General features: G+C 48.1%; 2 protein-coding genes across 4 annotated transcripts in view; one reads left to right on the forward strand and one right to left on the reverse strand.

Annotated features, from left to right (window-relative positions):
- The window catches only part of TCTN1 (tectonic family member 1), a 28,228-nt gene extending 17,883 nt beyond the window's left edge, over positions 1-10,345 (forward strand). The window contains exons 8-15 of the mRNA XM_039228905.1: positions 3,037-3,171; positions 3,700-3,825; positions 4,218-4,303; positions 4,843-4,983; positions 6,429-6,591; positions 8,535-8,660; positions 9,266-9,410; positions 10,259-10,345. Of these exons, the coding sequence (XP_039084836.1) occupies positions 3,037-3,171; positions 3,700-3,825; positions 4,218-4,303; positions 4,843-4,983; positions 6,429-6,591; positions 8,535-8,660; positions 9,266-9,409 (921 nt within the window). The 3' untranslated portion in view covers position 9,410; positions 10,259-10,345. The remainder of the gene's footprint in view (positions 1-3,036; positions 3,172-3,699; positions 3,826-4,217; positions 4,304-4,842; positions 4,984-6,428; positions 6,592-8,534; positions 8,661-9,265; positions 9,411-10,258) is intronic.
- Positions 10,346-10,390: 45 nt separating this feature from the next.
- Positions 10,391-25,360, reverse strand: part of HVCN1 (hydrogen voltage gated channel 1) — a 36,219-nt gene continuing 21,249 nt past the window's right edge. For all 3 annotated transcript variants that reach the window (XM_039229175.1, XM_039229018.1, XM_039229102.1), the window contains 5 exons: positions 20,571-20,852; positions 15,977-16,075; positions 13,154-13,385; positions 11,025-11,137; positions 10,391-10,715 (listed from right to left, as the gene is read on the reverse strand). In XM_039229175.1, coding sequence (XP_039085106.1) covers positions 10,650-10,715; positions 11,025-11,137; positions 13,154-13,385; positions 15,977-16,075; positions 20,571-20,852 — 792 coding nt within the window. In that variant the 3' untranslated portion in view covers positions 10,391-10,649. The remainder of the gene's footprint in view (positions 10,716-11,024; positions 11,138-13,153; positions 13,386-15,976; positions 16,076-20,570; positions 20,853-25,360) is intronic.

Raw genomic sequence — 25,360 nt, forward strand, 5'->3', positions numbered from 1 at the left:
GTATAAGGCTTGAGTGGGAGAATGTACATAGGTGCTCTGCACAGCGTCTCGTGCCCAGGGAGCACTTGGGACAGTGATGCCTACTGTAATTGATTTCGTTAAGTCTCTAGACGGAAAAGTGTTTGAGGTAGACATTTGAAAGGAAGTAGTTGTGTGACTTTGGACTTCACACTATTGTGTGTAGGCCTGGATTTCCTCATCTCTGAACGTGTTTTCAGTCTTGGTCAGAGTTCCTTCAAATGTGATCTAAAGCAGAACTCTCCCTAGTGTGTAACTTGGATTGAATCCAAAGTGCCTGGTTGGAGCACGGGTGGGGCCCAGAGCCCTCCATCTGCCCGGCCTCCCCATCTCCCTCCTGTTTGGCCCCTCTGAGGAATCCTATGGCTACCAGGAACCCAGTTTGAAAACCATACAATAGACTAGCTTTCAAATACCTCAAATCAAAGTGCTTTGATGCTACCATTCAAAATTTGAACCGTCTGTGGGGACAGCGATCCTGTCCATCTTGTTCATGACATATCCACAGTGCTAAGGCGGTGCCTAGTGTGTACTGGGTACTCAGTGGGTTATGTGTTAATTGAATGAATGCCTAGGGGATTGGTTCAGTCAAGCGGGGAAGGCCTAGTGTGAGGATGACGGGTGTTATGGGAAGGGGTGTGCTGCGTGCTGAGCACCGTGCCCAGTCCTGTGCACGTCTGAAGTCCGTTAGTCCATTAGTCCCAGCAGTCCTTGGAGGTAGGTCCTGTTGTCACTCTCGGCATGTGAGGGACAGAGCAATTGAATCCGCTTGCTCAAGGCTGCACAGTGGGGAAGTGGCAGAGCTGGGACAGGAATCCCCAAAGACCTAACTCTTCCACCACAACCCTGGGCAAGCTGTGCTGTGTGCCAGGCCCCAAGTTACAAGCTTCACACACCTGCTTTCTCTGTACCCTGTGGCACTGGGGCTTCGAACTCAGATCTGTGAGTTCGATAATAATGGCGAAGCTGAATTTTGAACCAAGCTCAATCAATTCCACAAGCTTTGGGAGACCATGACAAGGCCATCGCCTTAGGCCTCCTTAGGGACTGTATTCATAGGCATAGGGTGCAGACCCAAAAATAAGGGGTAGATCCATGTTCCTCTGCTCTGACATATTCGAACTCAGATACCAAAGCTTGTGCTCTAAAGGACGAACATATTGACGGATATCAGAGGTTTGTTTATGAAGATTTTTAAAAGGCAACTTCCAAGATTTGTTAGAGGATCGAGAGTATAAAAATTGGATCCAGGCTCCCCATTAAGTGCAGCCTGTTAGGATTGCCTGGAATCGTTGTATCTGTTGAGCCATCATGAAAGATTACATTACGGCTCTGTAATTCCACCATTATGTATGCTGCAGTTCTTTGCCACAGGGTAGTTTGGGGATGGAACATGACTGAGTAGGACATTCAGGAAACCGCAGCAGCCCTACCATTTTCCTTCAGTGACTATTCCAGTGGCTGTTGACAGGCTAGTGCAGCTCTTGCCACCTACCCCCATCCCTCAGTCTTTCCAACGCTTGTCTAACCTGGGCCCTTTGGTTTTTGCCAACTACGCCTGTATACCACCAGCATGGCTTCGTCAGAGGCTGGTGTGGAAGGGTGTGCACTTTCCTAGAACCCAGTGTTGATGCTGAACCAGGGATCGGTAGGTTCAGAAAAATCCAGGGTTGTCTTTTGAGGATGTAAACTGAAGAGTTCATTGACTCATAGCAAGGGACTCCCAATATAGCTCTTACATCAGTTGGTGGGGCTTGCTATGCAGAGGGCGCTGTGGTGCTTGGTGACACCTTTTTGCCACTGTTGTCACATGACAGCTTGTCTTTGCTTCCAAGCCATGTCACATTCTTAGAGGTCTGACTTATAAGGACAGTTACAGGTCCTCTTGGTCATGGGAGCAGACGTGTAAGAACTATTTATTTATCTGTAAAATGACAGTTTAAATACCTAGTAATTTTGAATTATAAACAGCATGGTACATGATTGAGGGCAAAGTTCAAAGCAATATAAACAGCCAAATACAAGTTAGATTCCTTCCTAAACAGTGATTTCTGAGCACTGACATTTAAAGCAGACCTCAGATCTGTCACATGGTCTGAAGAGGCCCAACTCCCTAGAGGGTTGAGCCATTTAAAGGATTGCTTGCGGCTTATTACTCTGCTGGCAATGGCCATAAATGAAAAATGTCCTTTATTTAAAAAAAAAAATGTTTACTTTGAGAGAGAGCGCGCCTATGCGTGTGAGTTGGGGAGGGGCAGAGAGAGAGAGGGGACAAGGGATCCCAAGCAGGCTCCAGCAAGCCTGAAGCGGGGCTTGAACTCACAAAATGTGAAATCATGACCTGAGCTGAAGTCGGACGATGCTCAACCAACCGAGCCACTCAGAACATTTTCATCACCTCAAAAAGAACCCCTGTGCTCATTAGCAGGCACTCCTCATTCTTCTCTAATCCTCTCCATCAACCCCTAGGCAGCCACTAATCTACTTTCTGTCACTGTGGATTTGCCTGTTGTGAAAATTTCTGATAAATGGGATCATGTAATATGTGACCTTTTGTGTCTGGCTTCTTTCACTTAGCATCATGTTTTCAAGATTCATCCATGTTGTGGAATGAATCAGCACTTTAGTGTATTTTATGGATGGATAATATTCTTTTGTATGATATACTACATTTTTCCATTTATCAGTTGATGGATATTTGCACTGTTTTCAGTTTTTGGCTGTTAGGAATGCTGCTGTGAACATTTGTGTACGAGTTTTTGTGTGAACATAGATTTTCAGAGATAACCACTTTGAAAGTTTTGGTTATATCCTTCTCTAGTATTTTTTATGTAAATATATGTACATATAAGCAAATGTATTTTTGCAAGTGTGGAATTATAATATGCACACTGTTGTGTATCATGCTTTTTCCTGCTTGGCAGTCTTGGCGGAGGTTTGTCTCCAGTGTTTTGTTACTGTAACCCATTCATCTCTGTTGGGCAGCACCCTCCGTGAGCCGTCTCCTTTATTTTGCAGATCCCTATCACTGTTCAGTCCATCCTCAAGGAGTCTCTGAATAAAACACTGACCCAACTGGACGACATGGTTGTACTGAACCAGACTCTTGTCGAGGCTGGGGATGTTAAAATCTGCACTAATGTCGTTCTTGAGGTAGGTGCCTGGTTTGGCTTTGAAAGCTGAGTCTGTGGAGCAGACTCTGGCTGCATGGCCCCGGGGGAGGGACTGGACGCCCTTCAGAGGGGGCTCCGGCCCATCCTGACGCACTGGTTTCCTTGGCTTGCCCTCCTGCTTGCCTTCATGCTCTGTCATCAGAGGATGCCTCTTTAGGGTCTTTGAAAGAATCACGTGACTTCAAGAATATACCAAAATTTGTTGTTGTTGCTCTTGTTTTAAAACACACAGTTCCTCTGTGGAGACTGATCAGTTTGCTCAAACCTGCTAATTTGGAACACACATAACTCGGTACAGAGAGGCTCAGAGGACCCTGTCAGCTTGGGGGGGGGGGGGAGGGGCGGGGCCGAGGCAACACATCCTGAAATCTAATGGGCCAGGACAGAAAGGCTCCCATGAGTAGAGAAATGGGAAAGGATTTGCCTCCTGTATGTATTTTGAGTTATTAATAACAGCTACGGAAATGCAATGGGAACAGGTGGATTTGGAGCACCGTTTTGTTTTTAGGTAAAGTACAGCCTCACGTATACAGACGCAGGGGAAATAACCAAAGCTGATCTCTCTCTCCTTCTGGGGACAGTGAGCAGCGCATCGCTTCCACTAGAGCAGAAGTTTGAAATTCGTTTCATTCAGGTAGGTTTGATCAGTTTTGTACATGTATTTAATATCAGATAAGAAATCATAACTTCTTGGGAGAAAAATCTCAATTTAGAACTATTACCATCTATCCATTTGTACTAAACAAAGGGCTTTATGCTTTATGTAGCATGTGTTTGTGAGGAAATCAGGCAGAGTCCTTGTATCTTTTTCCTTTCTGGGAGTAAGATTCTCTTCCATGTGAGCTTGTTCTTTTATAGAATGATCTACTCCTACACTGAGAAGATATATTTATAGTTCTGGGTAGGGGGGAGGAATTCTTTTATTGGTTGGAAATCCTAGATATCACTGTGGAAAGCATTTTATTTTCACCCTTTTTCCTTATTAAATTGAGAATTATTTGGGGGGATTTCTTCATTGTCTTTCAGCAAAATACAAAGCCAGTTCCTCTCAGTGGAAACCCTGGTTATGTTGTGGGTCTCCCATTAGCTGCTGGATTTCAGCCTCAGAAGGGATATCCTTTTTGGCTCCGTAGAGGTGGTTGATTTCTCTGTCCATGTGTGTGTGTGTCGCTCTTCTCTTTATTGCTGAGGACCCTGTGAGCTGGAGGCTGGTTCTGGCCAGGACTCTCAGGTCAGCTCTGGTGGGTGGTGGGTCTGGCCACACAGTACGTGGGGCTGTGTGGACACTGGTGGTTGGGGGTGAAACAGTGTGGAAAACGTGTTTTATAATGGAAAATCTTAAGACAGAAAAGTTGACAGACTTTTAGATGTATTTAATTGCATACTTAAACAGAGACTCTTAAACAAATTTAGATTTTGAAAAGCTGGAAATAGTTTAAAGGAGGAACGGTTTCTGAGGAGTCTCCTCTGAGGATCTCCTAATCAAGGAAAATAGAACCATTTTTGAGTCTGTCCTGGAAAATAACTGTCAAAATTGCAGATGCCCAGAGAAGGGATATTTGGGTGTCACTTCATGTCACACATGTGTCACTGTCTTCTGAGACTCGGACTGCTTTATCACTGGATGATTGTCTCTTAACTTTCTGTGAATGTCCGGGATTATTCAGACCATGAACAGATATGGACAACTTACTATTCTTCGAAGCACAATGGAGCAAGACTGCTTAGCACTCGAGGGGATCCGGACTCCAGTACTGTTTGGTTACGATATGCAGTCTGGCTGTAAACTAAGGTAAGAGAGGAAGTTGTCTCTTCTGGAACTTCTTTGTGTTGATCAGAAGACAAAGTATTCCTGCTCTTCCCCTATTTTAATCAAACCTCCCCATCAGCCCAGAAGGTCATATGAAAGCCACAGTGTGACCTGTTAGCACTTGTGACAGTATCTTTGTTTTTTTTTTTTTTTAATGTTTTACTTATTTCTGGGAGAGAGAGAGATAGTGTGAGCAGGGGAGGGGCAGAGAGAGAGGGAGACACAGAATCTGAAGCAGGCTCCAGGCTCTGAGTTGTCAGCACAGAGCCTGACGCGAGGCTCGAACCCATGAACCACGAGATCATGACCTGAGCCAAAAGTCAGATGCTTAACCAACTGAGCCACCCAGGTGCCCCAGTACCTTTGTTTTCTAATTTTAATTTTCACAACCATCAGCCATTTGTCATGACTCAAAGGAAAATTGTTAAAATCATTTTTCTTATCAGATGTGACAGAGTAAAAATCCCAAGACTTTTGGAGGTTTGGTTTTAAGGTTGCTTACATAGCACCTGAGTTCATAGCAAAAAAAAAAAAAAAAAAAAAAAAAAAAAAAAAAAAAAAAAAAAAAAAGCTGTCCCTGAAAGTCCTTTCTAGATTTCTGAATTTTAATATACACGGTGCAACAAGCCTAGAGAGAGGAAGCCTGCCTGAGATCTCTGTTTTTATCGTGTTAGCGTCAAACATGCATGTAACGTAACACGTCAGATAGCTCTGCACGGCTTATTATAAAGACACCAGTTCTCACCCTCGCCTCCCCCACTCTGCAGGCAGTCTCGTGCAATTCCTGTAGCTGAGTTTTTGGAAACTTACTCCCAAATCTGTGAATAACCTTTATGTAATACTACTTCTTGATACTGTGGTTTTACGAATTGCTGAGTCCCCACTATGGAAGACAAAGATTTGGCTCTTCTCCCTTTCTTTCCCCACCATACCACCCACTCCCTTCCCACCCCCAAATCCCCTCAGGGTAATTATAGCATTGTTTTGGTTAGACCAACACATTCCATTTACATTATTGGTTCTGATCACTTTAGACCAGTATTTCTCGGAGTTCCAGGGACTACATTTCCACAAGAGTCAGTAGAGATATGTCTGTGGTCCAATCACTAGTTTGAGGAACACGAAATTAAAGTTACAAACATGATTCCTTACCGTGAGTGCTTCTCAGAGCCTTTAATATGGCAGTGTGCTTCAGGAGGGACGTGGGGATGCAGAATTTCCCAAACTCTTGGCCACGGAAACTCTTCTTGTACAGAGCTAACCAAGATTTCTCAGAGTTAAGAGACGCTTTGGCTCCTGTCAAATGATCCATTTGGAGTGAGAAAGTAAAGCAGCTGGAGAGAGGGCACGTGTGTTGTTGAGGCCTGTGAAAACGGTCAGAATGCTCAACAGCTTCATTGCATCAACCTCTTCTTCCTTCCCACAAGACTGACCAAAGCCATCACGTGTCCGCTCGCAGTGCAGAAAGTGAAGAGCCTCCTGAAGGGCCATGGCTTCCCGGATTATGTGGCCCCGTTTGGAAATTCCCAGGCCCAGGATGTGCTGGCCTGGGTACCCATCCACTTCATCACCCAGGCGCCCCACGTGAAGGTAAACGGGGAGTAGAAGGCCGCACGCGAGCGGTCTCTCCTGCTCCCACTGCTCCTCCACCCCATGGGGAGATAGAGGCAGCTCAGGCTTTGTCCTCAGATAGGCCTGGGTCTTGAAAATGGATTTTGCTCCTTGTTAGCACTCTTGCCATTGAGGGTTTGAGCCTCATCTGTGAAATAGAGAATGAGGGCTACAGTGTCAGCCTCGTGGTGCGGTTGAATCAAATGAGGTGACAGTCATGGCGCCTAGTGGGCACTCCAGACATGGAAACTACCACCCATCACCATCCTGACTGTTCTACGATCGGTGTTGGTGTGACACAAGGCGTCGTGACAGGACAGGGGTATGAGGACTGTCACAAAAGGGAGACTCCGTCCGCATTGGTCTCCCGTCTCTTGTTCCCTGGTCTATAAAGGCAGCCCACACGTGCGAGCTTTCCATTCCCAAGTTCCCCGAAGAGTTTAATGGAAGTTGACATCCTACAGAGAGGCTCCTGATCACATGTGATTCCTCTGCCCACCTTTTTCTTTTGTCTCAGCCGTCAGAGTGTGGGCCGGTCCCCATCACCGGAGGCGTGCTCTCCATCTTATCCTTTAATTGCCCAGCATTTGCTTGTGGCAGCTTCTCGGGCCTCTCATTATCTGCTTAGCGTATTTATAGCATGAGGACAATGGGGCTGAGGACTAGCTCTCTAGCTCTGATCCGGCCCTCCTCCTGAGTCCCCGGCAGAGACCCATGATTACTCAAGTCCCTGCTGTTCAGCTAAGTCTTGGCTCGGCTCTGCCACCTCAGGGAACGAGGCAAATTGCTTCTGGCTTCTCGCAGATGGGTTAAGACATCCAGTTATTAGGACCCCCTCAGAAGGGAAAACAGGTTGGGAAGAGAGGCAGGGCAGACATTAGCATTTGCAGGGTCTTTGCTGGTCCAGGGAGCTCAGAGGGCTTGGAGCGGGTTTGTACCTCCTTCCAGGAAACTCCGGGAGTGGCAGGCAGGAGAGCTTGTGCTCAGCAGCTCGGTTTCTCCCAGCGGCGTCTCGCATCTTCTCCTAATAACAGGAGGGTCACAGGGATTTTTCCGCCTGCAAACTTCTTAAAAGGCAGTTCCAAGCTAGGGAGTTCCACCAGTGCTTTTTTGGCAGGCACCAAATTTAGCAGGCTTGCTAGCTTTTTGTGCCCTGAAGAGGCGGATTTTAAAAAATGTGTTGTGGGGAAAATGTCAGACATACACAGAAGTAGAGTATGACCGTGGAATCCCTGCTACCCGTCAGGCAGCTTCAGCGGTCATCACATTTGCCAGCAAACCAGACGCAAAGGCAGGAGGAAGGCTGGGCGGCCACTGGCCCATGCCGCCCTGGGCGCAGGCCTCAGGAGGGCCACTGGGGAGCAGTGCTCTCAGTTCACAGGAGGGTCAGTATCTGACAACTCACAGACCCGTCTGTACACCCTTGTGTGCCATTTCAATCGCCAACTGATGAAATTAAATAAACAGAAAGCAGGCATCTACATTTCTTCCAGGTGCGTTTTAACATGATACGCAGTTAGGTTTAATTTCTGTGAATAACCCCATCCTCTCTCCTGTCCCCACCCGATGCCAGCTTCTCCCCTAAGAGAAACTCGGAGCTGCAGCTGGGGCATCTGAAGCCCAGTGTTCCACAGTTTGGTGTCGGCATCTCCACAACTTCCAAGTAAAGGCTGGCCTCTCTAGAAACAAGGGAGAGCATGGGAAAATGATGCTTTAGGTGTTAAAATATTTTTGGAGCGCTGAGTGCTTTAAAATATGTGCTTTCAGCTGTTTTCATCTGAAGTTCTAGAGTCTATTCACTCTCTTGTTCAGAACATTTTGTAATATGTGAAACATTTTATAATTAAAACTCTGAACTGCAGATTAAGTTTGACATGAGGTTGTGTAATGTTCAGACTGATGAATGGCATTTTGTTTTGCAGGATTCCTGCCAGCTCCCAGTGGCTTTGGTTATAGAAGTGAAGTGGACAAAGTACGGATCCTTACTGAACCCACAGGCTAAAATAGTTAATGTCACTGCCAATCTCATTGCATCTTCCTTTCCTGAGGTAGGTCTGACTTGAGTACAAAGGTATTGGTCAAGGGACCCCTGGGTGGCTCAGCTGGTTGGGCATCAGGACTCTTGATATCAGCTCAAGTCATGATCCCAGGGTCATGGGATTGAGCCCCGTGTTGGGCTTCACGCTGAGTATGGAGCCTGCTTAAGATTCTTTCTCCTTTTGCCCCTCTCATGTTTCTCTCAAAACTTAAAAAAATAAAGGTATTGGTTAAGATCTAAATCCAGACAAAACTCAACTGTGATAATAAAATTTATTTTGTGAAAAAATTATTGAAATTTAAACAATGTGGATTCTTAAAACGATTTAGCAGTCATTAGAAAATTCCACTGACAACAGTTGAATTCACATCAGCATTCTTGTTTAGATTCAGTCTTTAAAATTCACTGAAAATTGAGTTGTGATGGACTTTGAGGGGTTAGGACAACCTGGGTAAAAGTGGTCTCTTTCATCCAAGTTAGTGGCTGGTGGGCCCTCCACCTACCTATGAGATGCACTGACCGTGGTCGCGTGTGGAAGAGAACACGAGATGTCCCATCTTTGGTATCCTGTTAGCACACTGGAAGGCAGGGCTTGCATCGCTCTTTTTATTACAGACCAACTCAGGAAATGAAAGAACGGTTCTTATTTCCACTGCGGTTACTTTTGTGGATGTGTCTGCACCTGCAGAGGCGGGCTTCCGAGCTCGGCCAACCATCAATGCCAAGCTGCCGTTTAATTTCTTCTTCCCATTTGTTTGACGTAAGTTTTTAATCAAGGAAATGACACCATACCCTCTAGAATCAAGTGCTATGGGGCCTGGACTCCCTTGGAGACCTCCTGTGGTGTTATACCTCTGACCTGTGGGGTTGCCCTCAACCCACCCGCCTCCCCTCTCCACTCATTTCCCTCCTTTTTCCTTTTGGAAATTCTGTTCTACTTGGTGTGACCTTAGAATGGGGCACCATCTGGTCTGGGTGATTTCCAGCACTGTCAGCACACAGGTCATGTGCGGAAAGCAAATTGCACCTTCGGGAAGATGGTACAGGGGACAGACCCTGAAGTAGCTCAGGCATCGAGGGTTTATCCATCCTCTGCTTCAACGTGACTTGTTTTTAAAATAGTCATTGTAGTCCAGGTTTTCTTTCCTTTTCCGGTCCCGTGGAAACGAATACAAAAATAGCAAAATATTGTACAAAATCATGCACGTAGAGCACAGGGCCTCACGAGGGGATCTTTCCCCAGTGTCACCTTCATTACATGGAGTCTTGGGTCTAATTGCTATTTCGGTGGCAGTCACGGGAGCTCTCCAACTGGTGTGCTGTGCGGGATGCCACAGAGCAGTTCCTAGCAGTTGATGCTGCAAAGAATAGGAGAGCCCGAGGGAAGGAGTTTCTTTTGTACAGTAATAGAGAAAAAAGTTGTCAGGTGGCAGAACTCGGTAGAGCCAGTTAGAAGCTGGGTGCAGCAGAGGAGGGGCTGGGTACCTGAGATCAGCCTCGCCGGGGGAATATGCACCAAGAGGAGCTGTTGAGAACAGCTTGGGAAGATAAGACTTTCTAGAATGGGCTGGTAGCTAAGGTAGCTTTCTTTTTTCCTTTGTCTTTCAGAACACCTAGATGAAACGCCCTGATTCCTCAGTATGCGCGTGAAATGTGAAAAGTACACTTGATGAGATAAAATTTTATACACAACTAGAAGTTGTCCAGCTTCGTTGTTCGTTTTCAAGCAAGAGTAAAGTGTTCAACATGAGAAAATATAGTTTATGATACATGGTGATGTGAAGATGGGAAGCTCTTGGTCACACCAAGAAAGGAAGGGCAAGCCTTTCTCTCAGGCTGCCCGCCCCCTTCCCCCCAAGAATCCAAGCGGAGGGGAGGGGAGGCAAAGGTATTGAACCAAACCTCTCCCGAAACGGCCCCAGGAGACGCAGCTGTCTTCTCTCAGAGACACAAGCCTGTGGAAGCAGGGCCTTATCTTTGGGGCGGAGCGGGCACACGTCTAGTTGACCTCACCAAGAAGTCCGTGCTGTCTCAATAGCTTGTTAAGCCTTTCAATTTCTTGTTCCTGTCATTACAAAAAGTAGACAACTCAGTTTACCTTCTGAGCCTTACCAGAGAGGTGGTGAGGACTCAGCGGGCCCCACGGAAGCGGCACTCCCTTTGGGAGTCTGTCAGCGGGCCCTGCCTCAGTCAGGTGGGGTCCAGTGGGTGAGGAGCGACACCGGGCGTAGCTCTGGAGGAGGAGGGGATGCCTAACCTGGGTCTGAAGGAATAGGAAGCCTGGGCCAAGGGCAGTGTCTGAGCAAGGGCCTGGCAGGGAGAAGCACAAACTGAAGGTAAACAGGTGGCATTTTCCCCACACGTGTTGCCTTACCTTCTCAGAGCAGCTGAACTCAAGGTGTTGGATCTTGGCGGCCAACTGTATATTCATCTGTTTTAACCTCAGTAGTTGCCGTTCTGAACGTGTCTTAACGGAGATAATTATTCCTGTAAAATAATTGAGGGTCTCTGTGATAGAGGTTTCTAGTTGAACCACTTGGAAAAAACCCTGTATTCTTTATAAATGTGTCCAGCTGGTGACAGCACGGTCAGTCCCTGAAAGGCATCAGAACTAGGAGGGTTTATTTCTGAGCTACTCAGTACCCAGGTGCTCCCCAAACGACTATTCTTCATGAACTTTCTGCAGCCGTGAACTGGCTGCTGAAGCTCCCCCTCCAGCTCGCACGGGGTAAGTCCTACCAGTCCCCAACCACGGAGGGGCCAAGCTTCTCAACACCAAGCTTGTTCACGCAGCGTGGCTCAGCGGCAGTGCACCAGAGCCACAAAAGTACGAGGCTGGGAACACTCAAGCTTGGCCCTGGGATTGTCGCTTTCCTGACTTTCAGCCTCCCACAGCTGTGGCCAGTTCAGCTGCCAGGCAGTCAACTAAGTCTGGGCTGACATGGGGTCATCGGCCTTATCGGATGGCTCCCAAATGCCCACACCACAGTGTGATCTCAGGCTTTTGGTTTTGTCTGTAAAAGCCTATCTCACAGTGGTGTGATGGGACAGTAATGGGTAGGAGCTGTTCCTGAGTCAGTCACACTTCGTAAAGGTTGATCCACTTCAATCGTGTGTGGCCTTTGCACAGGGTATTTGTTTGATGAGTGAAATAATCTGTTAGCATAAGCCTATTCAGTAGTAAGTGGAAAGCTTCCTTGATTTCCTTTGACAGCCCAAATTAATTTTTTTAAATGTCTGTTTATTTTGTGTTCGAGAGCAGGAGAGAGAGAGTCCCAAGCAAGTCTCCTTGCTCTCAGTGCAGAGCACAACACAGGGCTCGATCTCACAAACTGAGATCATGACCTGAACCGAAATCAAGAGCTGGATGCTTAACCCACTGAGCCACCCAGGCGTTCCCCCCCACCCCCAAATGAATACTCTTAATAAACCTCAAAATAGATCTGGCCTGGTTCCTAAAGCCCATGGGAGCCCGTAGTGCCCACAGGCAGAGCCCTGCATCGGAGCACATGTGACCCCTCACCTGCCAGCATGGGAGGCTGGGGTGGGACTCTGTGCTGCCCAGTGAAGGAGCTGCATGTCCCAGGACCTGCCTGCTTCACTCTCCTGGCAGTGACCTGCAGCCTGTCGTACTGGGCCCTGTCTAGGGATTCCCAAGCCTGGCTGGACGCCCAGATCACCTGGTAGTGCTTCAAAACTAGGCAGCCCCGTGACAGTCCACCCCAGACTCCGCATCAGACTCTCCAGTGAAAAAACACACACACTGAAGGGGATTCTGGTGCGGTGGGTCCACAGGCAGGCTTCGGAACAACTCTGCCTCGTTCAGTGAGGGCTCATCCAGTTGGTCATCACTATGTCCACCCAATAACAGCAGAAACATGGCTTCTCTGAAACGGAGCCTCCCCGCACCAGCAGGGTGTGTGTGAGGCATACGGTAGCAGTCTTTCCCCAAGTGTGTTCTCTAGAGCTAAAGTCTGCAGCACCCCTTAACAGAGGGGTGATTTCCCCCCAAACCGCCCAGTTGGTCAGTTTGGGAAACAGAGTTTTCAGAGTCTTCCTCATGCTCACAAGTGCTGTGACCTCCTCAAAGGGCCAGAATCTAGTGTACAGCGTTTCTCAGCTCACTTGCACCCCTTTTGGACGGTACCCCTCCCAGTGGGACGGGGTGCGGTGGAACATTCTTCGGGAAACACCAAACTAACAACAAAGGTGCTCTGGGGACCAGGCTGGATGGACCAACGAGGCATTTGTCTGACCCTTTCTATAAATATCTTCTAATAATTGTGAAAACAAGGCTTAAAGGAGAAATGTGGTTCCTCTTCGAGCATGTGACTCTGTATCAATCCGTAGCCACAGAGGCGGTGGTGGGAACCAACTCAGACCGCCTCCTTTCTCTCTAGGAAATGCTGGCCAGGAGGAGGAGCAGCCACAGCCTCCGGGCCCACTCCCAGGCGCTGCCCACCCGCCAGTCCCCTCTGCAACCTGGGAGTGCAGGGGACGTACCGTTGATGATCCGGGCCACCCGCCACAGCCGGAGCAGAATCAGTAAGCCAAGAGCCTCAAACTGGTGCTTATGGAACAGAAGGACGACGTCCAGGATGAAGGAGATCACCACCACGATGGTGTCCAGGATTTCAAACTTGTGGTAGAAGAACTCCAAACGGAAGACATACAATTTGAAGAAAATCTCCATCATAAAGAAGGTCAAGATGGCAATGCTCATGCAGTGGAACACCTGGAGAGGACAAGGTGGCACAGTGAGCACGGATCCGGGGCCCGTCACGGGCCGGGGCAGCTCACCCAGACGAGCTGGCCTTGAGCGCGCCTGCCCGTCCACCGAAGGGCGAACTCCTTCATTTGACCCCAAACTCCACGCGCGCGGTTCTCGACCTGGAAATACGGCCGGGACACCACAGACCGGGGCTCTGCCCTGCCTGCCCTCTGACGGGTAGTTGGGCAATGGCAGCATTGAAAGCCATGCCCTTTGGCCCAGGAATTTATCCTGCAGCTAAGCTCATGCAGGCACAAAGGCACGTCGTAGGGATACTCACCGCAGCATCATTTAAAGACAAAAGATTTTTTATATTCTTTGTAGAATAGAAATATTAGAGGGCGCTTGTCAGATGCATTATGGTACCTCCATACGGAGCGCTGTGCGAAGGACCAAGGCTGACTCCTGCATACTGACTAGAAATGATCTCCAAGGTAACTGAAGAGGTTTGCCAGATCTTTATTTATAAACACTAGGTTTCCTGAAAGTAACCATTTCCATTCTAGGACGGGGAAAGTACAAACTCAGGTAGGACGTCATCTTGGGCCAGAAAGCAAGGAAATGCTCAGAGCCAATGGAGTCATGTTAAAAAGATACAGTAGTCAGTTTGAAGAGACTCACAATGACCAAATTTGGGACAATGTGAACACTTAACAGAATGACTGATAATCATACACTGAATACACACAAAAAATTCCATGAGTCCGTAGTGATACATATACACACATGGGGGAAAAGGAAAGCTCTTCTTCATTAAAAACAAAACAAAACAAAAAACACCACCACCTACTAGATGCAAAATGAATGATGGAACTCTGAGTTCGCATCCCCCAGTGTATTCACGGACTCAGGCAGTGACCTGAGTGGATGCTAACTGGTGGAGAATATCTGTGCGTGGCAGTCCAGTGTCACTATGCACATGATCTATAACGGCAAAGGGAAGGTGGAACAGCTCAGCAGTTACTACCTTATGTGGTCCCACCGAGGATCACTGATGGCGATGTGCTCTGCTATAAAGAAAACCCCTCACCAGCCAACAACTCTTTGCTAATTGTGCCTCTGGACCTCACCTATGGGGTACAGGGAATAAGGGAACAAGCTGAGGACCTCTGGGGAAACAAATCCAGAACACGGGACATCTTAACAAGATGACTGGATGGACTCCAAAAAGTCAGTGTCCTAAGGGAAAAAAATTAAAGGCTTTTCTAGATTAAAAGAGCCTGTGGAGATACAACCAAGTATAATATCAGAAGTCTGGATCCTAGTTTGGAAAAGAAAAATCAAAACATTATAACAGATAGTCTTGGGACAAATGAGGACATTTGAATATAAACTGGTTATTATGGAATCATTGATAATATTATGGTTCTGTAGGAGAAAGACCTTATGCTTTTTTATTAAAAAATTTTTTTAATGTTTGAGAGAGAAAGAGAATGGGGGAGGGGGGCAGAGAGGGAGACACAAAATCAGAAGCAGGTTCCAGGCTCTGAACTGTCAACACAGAGCCCCATGCGAGGCTTGAACTCATGAGCTGTAAAATCATGACCTGAGCCAAAGTTGGACTCAACCGACTGAGCCACCCAGGCGCCCCAGAAAGACCTTATTCTTTGGCAAGTTGAAATATTTGTGTCCTGATGTCTAACTTACTTTCTTCTTCTTCTTTTTTTTTTAATGTTTTATTTATTTCTAGGAGAGAGAGAGAGACAGCGTGAGCAGGGGAGGGTCAGAGAGAGAGGGAGTCACAGACTGAAACAGGTTCCAGGCTCTGAGCTGGCAGTCAGCACAGAGCCCGACGCAGGGCTCGAACCCACGAACCGCGAGATCATGACCTAAGCGAAAGTTGGACGCTTAACCGACTAAGCCACCCAGGTGCCCTGATGTCTAACTTACTTTCAAATGGTCAAAAATACATGGGTGTGTTTGTGGATATATATATAGAGAGAGAAAACAAATACAGCAAAATGTTTATTTGCCATTTTACATAATAAAAAGTTGAAGAAAAAGTCACAAGATGGTGAGTACAGCAGTTATGTCACTGATTGTGCTTAGAGGGAGAGGAAAAATATTCCTCCATCTGTGGAAGGACTCAGGCTGGCCACAGAAGAAAAGCTAGCAGCTGCCTTGGGAAGGCTGGACGAATGTCTGGGACGGGCTCAGGCAGCAGCTGTGAACTGGGGAGTAAACAGTGGGCACATCTCCAGCCTGGGGACCGCGTCAGAAAGTTGGCAGGCAGAGAAATAGGTGCTCTGCCCCTAAAGATGGGACAGTATCCCTCTCTCGGTCAGATCCTCCCTCTAGGAGCAGTGGCAGGCTCCTGCTCAGCGGTCGAGCACCACTCAAGACTCGAGCCGTCACACGAAAAGGTTTCCTGCTTGTAGTCAATGCTTTCTGTAGTTTGGAAACAAAGATATTTTCTCTGCTCTTTGGTTAAAAGCACCCAGTCAACCTACTCTGTTAAGGACTTGCAGCTCCCAGCGGGTGCTGTCTTTCCCACTCTGCCCGCGGCAGGAAGGGTAACAGAATTGAGCCGTATTAAAGGGCTGCTGACACACTACCTTGACGGTGTTCTCGTCAGCCTTGATGATCTTCAGGTCCAGAATGAGCTCAGCGAGCACCAGGAGGGCGTCCAGGATGACCAGACAAATGATGATAACCTGCAGACCAAGCGAAGGTGCACGAAACCATTAGGCTGGAGACATCTAGGGGAGACCATCCTGGGTAAAGATGCCAAGGATGGGACGCTGCTGCCCACAGCCAAGCGCCTTCCAGGCCTGTTGCCCGCCCCTCCCCCCACCTCCCCACCCCCGCCAGAAGTGTCTGTCCCCCTGGAGCTTCTCTGGGCGGCTGAGTGACACTCAGTCACCACTGGTCTCCGTATTCATTCACTGTTTCTCAGCAGGTCTCAAGCCAAACTGCTGATTCCTAGATGGCAAAAAAATGTTTCTTAAGTTTTAATTTTATTGTTTCTAGAGATCCCCTTGCCAAGGTATGCCCAGACCAGATGTTCGATAAATAATTAAAAAGATCTGCCTCACAGATCCGAGTCATGGAAGGCCCTCCAGGGACTACCTGCTTTAGGCAATTGGATTACAGTGATGTCCATGGGACACATAAAATAGCTTCCGTCCGGAGCCACAGATAGTTGGCCCAGTTCGTGTGTGCTCGTTGGGGGGCGAAGGGCAGTGGGAGTCCTGGGTCTCCTGGGGACTGAGGAGAGTGGTGTGAGAAGGACCATCTCATGGGCTCCGTGAAAACAGGGTGCAGTGAGGGTGCGCTCCCACGGCCGGGGTGGGGGGTATGGTGACGGAGGCAGCCATGACGCTGGTGAGGGCTCCAAGGGCAGGCTGGGGGTGACAGTGTCTGGCGGTAGAAATGGCAGCAATGGGAGGAAACCCAAAGGACACTATGTGACCCCTCTCTTCCCTTGGGAACTGTGGGCCCTCCCTGGCCTCCCTCAGGGCCCTGCTTCCCACATCTTCGTTCTCAGGTAGATCCCACAAGTCCATCTGCCATTGTCTTGGCTGTGCCTGCAGTTTCGGGCTGAAACTAAACAGGCCTGTGTAAGAATGGACTAGTAAACCTTTTCATATTTTATTTCATTTCAGCCTGTAGCTAATTATTTCAGTAATTCAAGTGTTTGATGACATGGTTTACTATCAAAGTTGCTTTCACAAACTGCTTTGTGATGAAGTTTTGACACATATTTAAATTCAGTAGCTCAAATAAAGATTCTGGCCTCTGGTGGATTGTTTTTCCTTTCCCTTCTTTCTTTCTTTCTTTCTTCATCCCTGGTTTTATTTTAGAGCTGAAGGGATGTGAGAGTTCATCTGGTCTAAAACCAAGGCACAGAGACATTAAAAGACGACTGAATATTCGGCCATAAAAAGGAAGCAGCACTGACACGCTACAGCGTGAGTGACGGAGAAGACGCGATGCTGAGAAAGGAGGAGGACGCCCAGACCACATGTTGTCTGCATCCATTCATATGAAGAGTCCTGAACAGACAAATCCGTACAGACAGAAAGCAGATCAGCGGTCCCCAGGGGCCACGGGGCTATTGCTTAGTGGGTACTGGGTCTCCTTTTGGAGTGATGAAAACATTCTGGAAGCAGACAGTGGTGGGGGTTGCACAACATTGTGAATACATGAAATGCCACTGAACTGTTCACTTTAAAATGATTAACTTTAGGGGTGCCTGGCTGGTTCAGTCCAGTCAGTTAAGCAAAGGACTCCTGATTTCAGCTCGGGTCATGATCTCACAGTAAGTTCAAGCCTTGCATTGGGCTCTACACTGTGTCAGGGTGGAGCCTGCTTTGAAGTCTCTCTCTCTCTCTCTCTCTCTCTCTCTCTCTCTCTCTCCCCATCTGGCGTGCACACTTTCTCAAAATAAATAAACTTAAAAATAATAAAATGATTAACTTGTGTGAATTTCTCTTCAATTAAAAAAGGGGAGACAGACCCAAGGTCACAAAACTACAATGTCTGGGCCCCAATCCTGACCGTTGTGACAAATCCCCAGACCCTGAAATGGTCACTTCACAAGGGCAGTGCTATTTCTTAGGGGAGTCAGGTCACAAAGAGAAAAGCTGAGAGTTCAGGGAAGCTGGTAGATTCCAAACCCAGATGGGGTAAAGACGGCCGTGATGAGAGTGCAGGCTGCGGGGCCGCCAGCCCTGGGCCGGCTCCTGCATTAGCCTAGACCTTGGGCACATCTCTCAAGTGTTAACTCTAAGCTTCAGCATACCCTAGGGGAAAATGGGGTTGACCACATTTTACACCCTAGAATGACAGAGGGAGCATTACATGAGGTCATGTGAAGGGTGCTTGTAAGGCACAGGGCCCGGCCACAGTGAGCAGGTAATAAAGTGAAGCTCCTTGACCTTCACATTGTCCTCCCCGGCTCGGCTACCCTGTCCACCCATGGATTCCACAGAGGCCCAACACACCCTATATTCTTTCTTCCCTTGCTTGTATCATCCAGTGTGAAAAGTGATGGCAATTAACTATATATTCACTATATATTCGGTCACCTAGGCTGCTTCAACCCATGGGAACGGGTAGAGAATGCACCCAAGAAACGGATTCCAGAATCCTCTTGCCCACAGATTCATGCAAGAATCAAACCCCTCAACTGGTATCCCCACTCCGTGGTGGTCTCCCTGAGCCTCTCCACAAATCTAGTTGTGTCACTCCCACCCACACATTCAGACTTTCTAGGGCTGCCCATTGCCCACAGATGACCTTCCAGCACCTCCTTTCTTGCCAAGTTATCCCTTTACTTGCTACACATAAGGCAACGTGGACCCTTCTCAATGCCGGGGACAGGACAGATCCTTTCCTGTCTTTGGCCCTCTGCAAACAGGAAAGGGCCTGAAAAGCCCCTCCCCTCCCCAGTCACAGAGCTCGGCCCTGCCTAAGCTTCAGGTGTCACCTGAAAGGTCACCTCCTCCACTACATGTCTTCTGACACCCAATCCTGGGTCAGGTGGCTGCCTGCCCCCAGGAGGTCTGGGAGCCCCCTTCTCTTCCTACCGAGGGCTTCCCTTCCCCCATAATCAGCATCAATCTGGGTGATGGTTCCTGGAGTGCCTGCCTCTCCACAGGCCGTGGGCCCCCCAAGAATAAGGACAGGAATGTATGTGCCACGCTTGCTGCTGGACCCCTGGGACATGGGGCTTGAGAAGTGACTGTCCAGTGAATGAGTAAGTCACATCAGGCTTCTCTGTAGGAGTGTCCTTAGGGTTCCTGGCACAGGGGGCCAGCCCTGGGGCCCCCTCAGGAGATGGAGGCCCTCCCGGAGCTGGGAGGGCCAGGGTGCCCCCTTGCAGCTGGAGGGAAACTGCCTCCTTCCTTCCGCTCCTGAAATTGAGGGTTTGGGATTTCAACCCCAACAACTTAATACCACGTTTCCTTTCCTGTCACAGCCACAGAGAAAAGCGTTGAGCTGCGAGGCTTGTTGGGCTGTTTGTCCTGCTTTGTCTAAATTTTTTTTTCCTGTTTTACCCTGGAACAAAGGCAGTGATGGGAGAGGTAGGGGCTGTTTCTGCTTCCAGGAGGGAAGTCAGCTCCAGGGAGGCGCTGGTTTATCTGGGTGTAGGACTCCTGCAACAGGGTCCCCGAAATGGCTCCATTGCAGGACCTGGGCTGACAAGGAGCTGCGTGCTTCCCTGGGGTCCCTGGGCCTCCGTTTGCTCTGGGCTCTCAGAACGTGTTTCCAGACACTGCTTGCCCACTTCAGGGCTGGGGGCTGAGACGGGGCCAGCAAGACTCAACCTGCACTTGTCCTTCAAAGTCAGAAGATGCCAACGGACACTTTGCTCTTGAGTCCACCTCTCCCTCTCATGTTCTCTCCTAACCGCACCCCAAGGGCAGCCGCGGGCCACACTCTGCAGATCGCTCCACAAAATAAGAGACTGAAGCCCCCATGGTGATGTGTCTGTGGGACGCGGGACCGTCTCAGCCTCGTGCAACTCGGGGCACACACTCAATGTTTGCCGAATGAATGCAGAACATTTTTCTGCCTCCAACGCTTACCTGTTAGTTTACTTTTTGTGTATACATCGTAAAATCTGCATAAGCTAAAATCTACCATAACACGTGAACCATTTTAAAGTCGGCTTACAGTGCAGGGGCATTTAGCACATTCACAAGGCGGTGCAGCCATCACCACTATGGAGTTCTGGAACGTTTTCATCACCCCAAATGGAAACCTGTATCCAGGAAGCAGCCCGTTGCCATTCCACCCTCCCTCCAACTTGGAACCACCAATATGCTGCCTGTCTCTACAGATTTGCCGACTTTGAACAGTTCACATAAATGGAATCATGCACTATGTGGTCTTTGTGTCTGGCTCCCTTCACTGAGTACCACGTTGTCAAGGCTCATCCACGTTGTAGCAGGTGTCTGTGCCTCCTCCTTCCTCGTGGCCGAATAGGGACATACTACATTTTGTGTACCTTTAGCTGACTTTGCGTTGTGACTTCTTTTATCCCTGACAACACGGAATCTGCCCCGCGCCGGACGGGGCACCCGACACATGGTGAGCATTCAGCAGGCGTACGGTGGCGGAGACGGGTCCCCACCTTGGCCTCGTGACTCTTGGCTGATGGCTCTGCCCCACCCCAGGCATCTTGGGTCCCTGCCCACCTACCTGAAACCTGTGGGAGCTGAACAGCTTCCTCAATGTAGTCCTGAAGTCTAGGGGGGGCCTGGGTGCCGGGGCAGGGGCCGCAGTCGGGTCGGCAGCTCTGCCCTCCTCGCCAGAGGCAGGGGTTGGCGGTGGCTGCTCCTCCTCCTCCTCCTCGTCCTCCTCATTCTCCCATTTCTTGTAGTTGATGTTCCAGGCATGGTAATCGTCCCCAACGACGGTGAAGTGCTTCAAGAACTTGCTCATCCTCTCGGCTGGAGCCACTCTGGCCCTGCGGGAGACGGCCTGGAGAGAGGGGACAGCGAGCAAGCTCTCAGGTGGGGGGGCGGCCCTCAGAGCCTGTCCAGGCCACTTAGATCCCACGGTGCTCTGGCGGGGAGCAGGGCCCAGGCTGGGCCAGGCCGCGGTGGGGGGGTGGTGATGGGGGGAAACAGCCCCAGCGCTCAGAGCACAGTGCACGCAGAGACCGTGAGGTCACGGTGGTTTCTTGTGCTTTTATTTTTGGAATCCAGGGTCTCAGTGCCGATGAGGCAACAGGAAACCCCAGAACCCGTCAGGCCTGTCACTATGGTCTGGTTGGCAGTAACCAATGAAATTGGTACCACAGCTCAGTCACAAAATACCCACCACGTGTAAATACCGGAAGAGTGGCCCCATAGTTCAGAGACATCACAACCTGAAAAACCGGAGGTGAGAGTTGGCGGGGCAGGGGTGTGGAAAGCCAAAAGTAAAAGTACCCAGAGTTTCACGGAAAAGTGAGGCCCCTCCCTTTATGCCACAGATTAGTTCTTGAAATGTGAGTGGCAAAGAGCTTTTTCCTAAGTTCAGCCAGTGCTGTTTTAAGTGCACCTATGGACAGCTGTTTAAAGACAAATGACATCAGGGCCGAAAAACCAAAAGATCCTCCTCCCTTTGCCCAGCTTACCCTACCAGATAGCAAATTTCTTTTGAAGTTCAAGAATGAAAACTTTCAGGCGTGAGTCCAAGAGTGTGCACTATGACCAGTGGATTAGCAACAACCAGACCCATACCCTGTAGGAAACTGGGTGTGATGGCAGCAGCAGTGCAGATCTGAGGGAAGAGACTGGACAGGGCAGAAGGCCTGGCCTTCACGAGAGGAGGCAAACATAAAAGATCCCCACCTCACACCCTACACAGAATAAATTTTAGATGCATTAACCAGAACATTTATAATTTTTTTAAAAAACTTTAAAAGTCTCAAAACAAAATACAGGGAAGTGTCTTTATGATTTTCAAATAGGGAAAAAGGTTCCTTAAGTAAGACACAAGACAAAGGAAACAGATAGATTTGATTCATCAAAATTCAAATCTATTTTGGGCACCCGGGTGGCTCAGTCAGCTGGGTGTCCAACTGTGGATTTCAGCCCAGTTCATGATTCCAGGGTGTGGGATCAAGACCTGCGTTGGGCTCCACTCTGTGCATGAAGCCTGCTTGAGATTCTCTCTCTCCCTCTGCCCCTCTCCCCTGCTGATACTCTCTCGCCCCTCTGCCCCTCTCCCCTGCTGCTGCTGCTCTCTAAAAACAACATCAACATGAGAAATAAAAAGCCTTTATCTCTCTCTCTCTCTCTCTCTCTCTCTCTCTCTCACACACACACACACACACACACACACACACACACACACACTACCCTACCAAGTTAAGACAAACCACAGACGGGGTGTGACACACACATATTTGCAATGTATTTAACAGACAGAGGTTTAGCGTCCAGAATATATACAGAGAGAGAAATCATACAACTTAAAAAAAAAAAAGACAACTCCATTGAAAACTGCCTGATTTTAACAGGCAGGTTACATAAAAGGAAACCCAAGTAGCAGAGACACACCATCCCACTAGTACTCAGGAAAATGTGAATGGCAAGACTTCTAACGTCTGCAACAGCAAATGTTGGCAAAGATGTGGAGCAATGGCGGGGGCGGGGGGGGGTGGCTCTTGAACACTGAACATGGGCATGGACACTGGCACCACCATTGTGGGAAGCAATGTGGCACTGTTTTGTCAAGCGGAAATGGTGCATATCCTTCTAATAATCTAGCGATTCCATCCCTAGAAAGGCTCCAAAGGGAAACTCCTCCATGTGTGCTCAAATCAATGATCTGCTCAAGACCGTTCACTGCAAACATTCACCTAAATGGTGGGAGACAGAAGAATGAGCCTTCTCCATTCGCATGATGGAATACCTCACAGCAATTAAAACGAACGAACCACATTTCTATAGGTGCCTGATGACGTCCATATACTCGCTTGGCAGCACTAAGCGCGGTAGGTCTCTCCCTCCCTCACTTCTTTCACTGGCTTCTGGGATTCCATATTCTCCTGGTTTTCCTCCCGCCCCGGTGGTTACTTCTTACCAGTCTCTTCCGCTGGATTCCAGAAGAGGAAGACCTTACATTTAAGAATTGACATTTCCATGGCTCGGGCCTACGACCACCTCTCTTCTCTGTACTCAGTTCCTAGGGCTTCTTGGTTAGCGGCGCAGCTTTAAGGCCATCGGTACGCTGATCGTACGTAAACACTAGCTCCAATCCCCATCTCAACGAGGGACACCACCCTTAGTTATCTAAGAGCTATTTTATCCCCAGCAAGTTCAAGGCAGAATTATTCATTTGCCACCCAAACGTCCCCAACCCAGGTTACGGCATTTTATTTGTCTAACTCCTTAGGACAATGGCATCCTTAGGCCTTTGGCTTCACTCTTTAAATGTCTTCCTCTTCATTCAATACTTAGCCAACAGAAAAGTTTGTTGGCATTGCCTGTAAACTAACTTTCCAAGGAAGACCACTTCTCCCCATCATTTGCTGCCTTTTCTTGCCTAGATTACCTCAGCAGCCTCCCACCTGCTCCCAACATCCGTTCTCCACACAGCAACTGGAAAGGACTTTCTCAAACATAAACAAGATCACTTCATGACCTTCCTTAAAACTCTCAAATGCTTTTTTTCAATGCACTCAGGCCCTCTCCCGGGAAATGTCTTCCCCTAGACATCTGCATGTCTCACACCTTCACTTAGGTCAGGCTTCTGCTTAAATATCACCTCCACTGAGACTTTGTCTGGTTGCCCTTCGCCAGACACACTGTGTCCACTTACCTTGCTTCACTTCCCTTTATTGCACTTACTGGCGACATTATATATATATATATATATGTCTACCTGTGTATTATCTGCCTACCTCCCCAGACCCTAAGCTCCATAAAAATTGAACTTTTTCCATCTTGTGCAAATGGCATACCCAGTGTCTTGTGCGTAATACACACTTGAAAACACTCAAATGTTTAAGGGACTGAACAAACACAGAAATGTGGGTAGATCTTTAAACATATATTGAGTTTAAAAGAAAGATATAGAATATGAATATAATACCACTTACATAAAATTTAAAAATACACGCAAAATATTACTATATGCTGTTTTGGAAATGTGTAAAAATGGGAGTGTAGGGTAGGGGCGCCTGGGTGGCTCAGTCAGTTAAGTGTCCAACTTCGGCTCGGGTCAGGATCTCACGATTTGTGGGTTTGAGCCCCGCGTTGGACTCTGTGCTGACAGCTCAGAGCCTGGAGCCTGCTTCAGATTCTGTGTCTCCCTCTCTTTCTGCCCCTCCCCTTGGCTCACACTCTGTCTCTGTCTCAAAAATAAGCAAACATTTAAAAAAAGTGGGAGTGCAAACATACAAAAGAATGGGATTTCTGCTTCTGGTCATGACAGAGTAACCAGTATCAGATTAGGCCTCTTGCCATAAAAAAAAAAAAAAACAACAACAAACAAAAAACCTATAAAACTGGGTAAAATACATGAAATTTATGGTGATCCCTGAGAGATTAGGTGAACCCCACAACCACCTCTCTTCCTGCCTAGAGTTACTTTCTGGACTGTGGCAGCAAAGATTATCATTCAAGGCTATTGAGCCTCCCCCCCGCCCTCAATAATTTGCATGGCAAAGTACCCAAGAAAAGGAAGCTCTACAGAGAAGGAGCGCCAAAAATCCAAATTTGGCTGAATTCTCCACAGCTAAAAAGCTGCCAGAGATGATCCAAAGCTGGGCTGGAAGATGTGTGAGTTCCAAATATCCAGAGTACAGATCTTGTTGAAGACTCTGGGCATTCAGAAGAAATTCCAGAAAAGCTCTACAGTAAGAACCACCTTAGACCTGTCCCAGATACACTTAAGCAGCAGCCTTGAAAAGATTCAGCAGATTCCCCAGGTAAAGGACTGCCTACTGGAACAAAACTCAAATTCTATTAGAGAGGACAACAAAATACACTTAACAATGTAGCATTTATAAATGGACAGCATACAATAAAAAATTACAGAAAAATGTGGCCCATAACCAGTAGAAACATTATATTAGCTCAAAATGGACCGAGATGATAGAATTGGCCAGCAAAGACTTATAAATGGCTATTATAAATATGTTAAGGATTTCAAAGACAACAGGAGCTTAATGAAGAAATGCAGAATCTTTAAAAAAAATTCTTCAGTTTATTTATTTTGAGAGAGAACGTGAGGGAGGGAGAGAGACAGAGACAGAGAGAGAGGGAGAGCACATGAGCACATGTGCAAGTGGGAATAGGAAAGGGGCAGAGAGAGAGGAACAGAAAGAGAATCCCAAGCAGGCTCCGCGCTGTCAGTGCAGAGCCTGACACGGGGCTCTATCTCATGAACCATGAGATCATGACCTGAGCTGAAATCAAGAGTCAGACGCTTAACTGACTGAGCCACCCAGGTGCCCCCAAATATAGAATCTTAATAGAGAAATGGAAACTACT

This window comes from Hyaena hyaena, unplaced genomic scaffold (genome assembly GCF_003009895.1).
Source record: "Hyaena hyaena isolate Hyena2069 unplaced genomic scaffold, ASM300989v1 scaffold_0, whole genome shotgun sequence".
Taxonomy (NCBI): domain Eukaryota; kingdom Metazoa; phylum Chordata; class Mammalia; order Carnivora; family Hyaenidae; genus Hyaena; species Hyaena hyaena.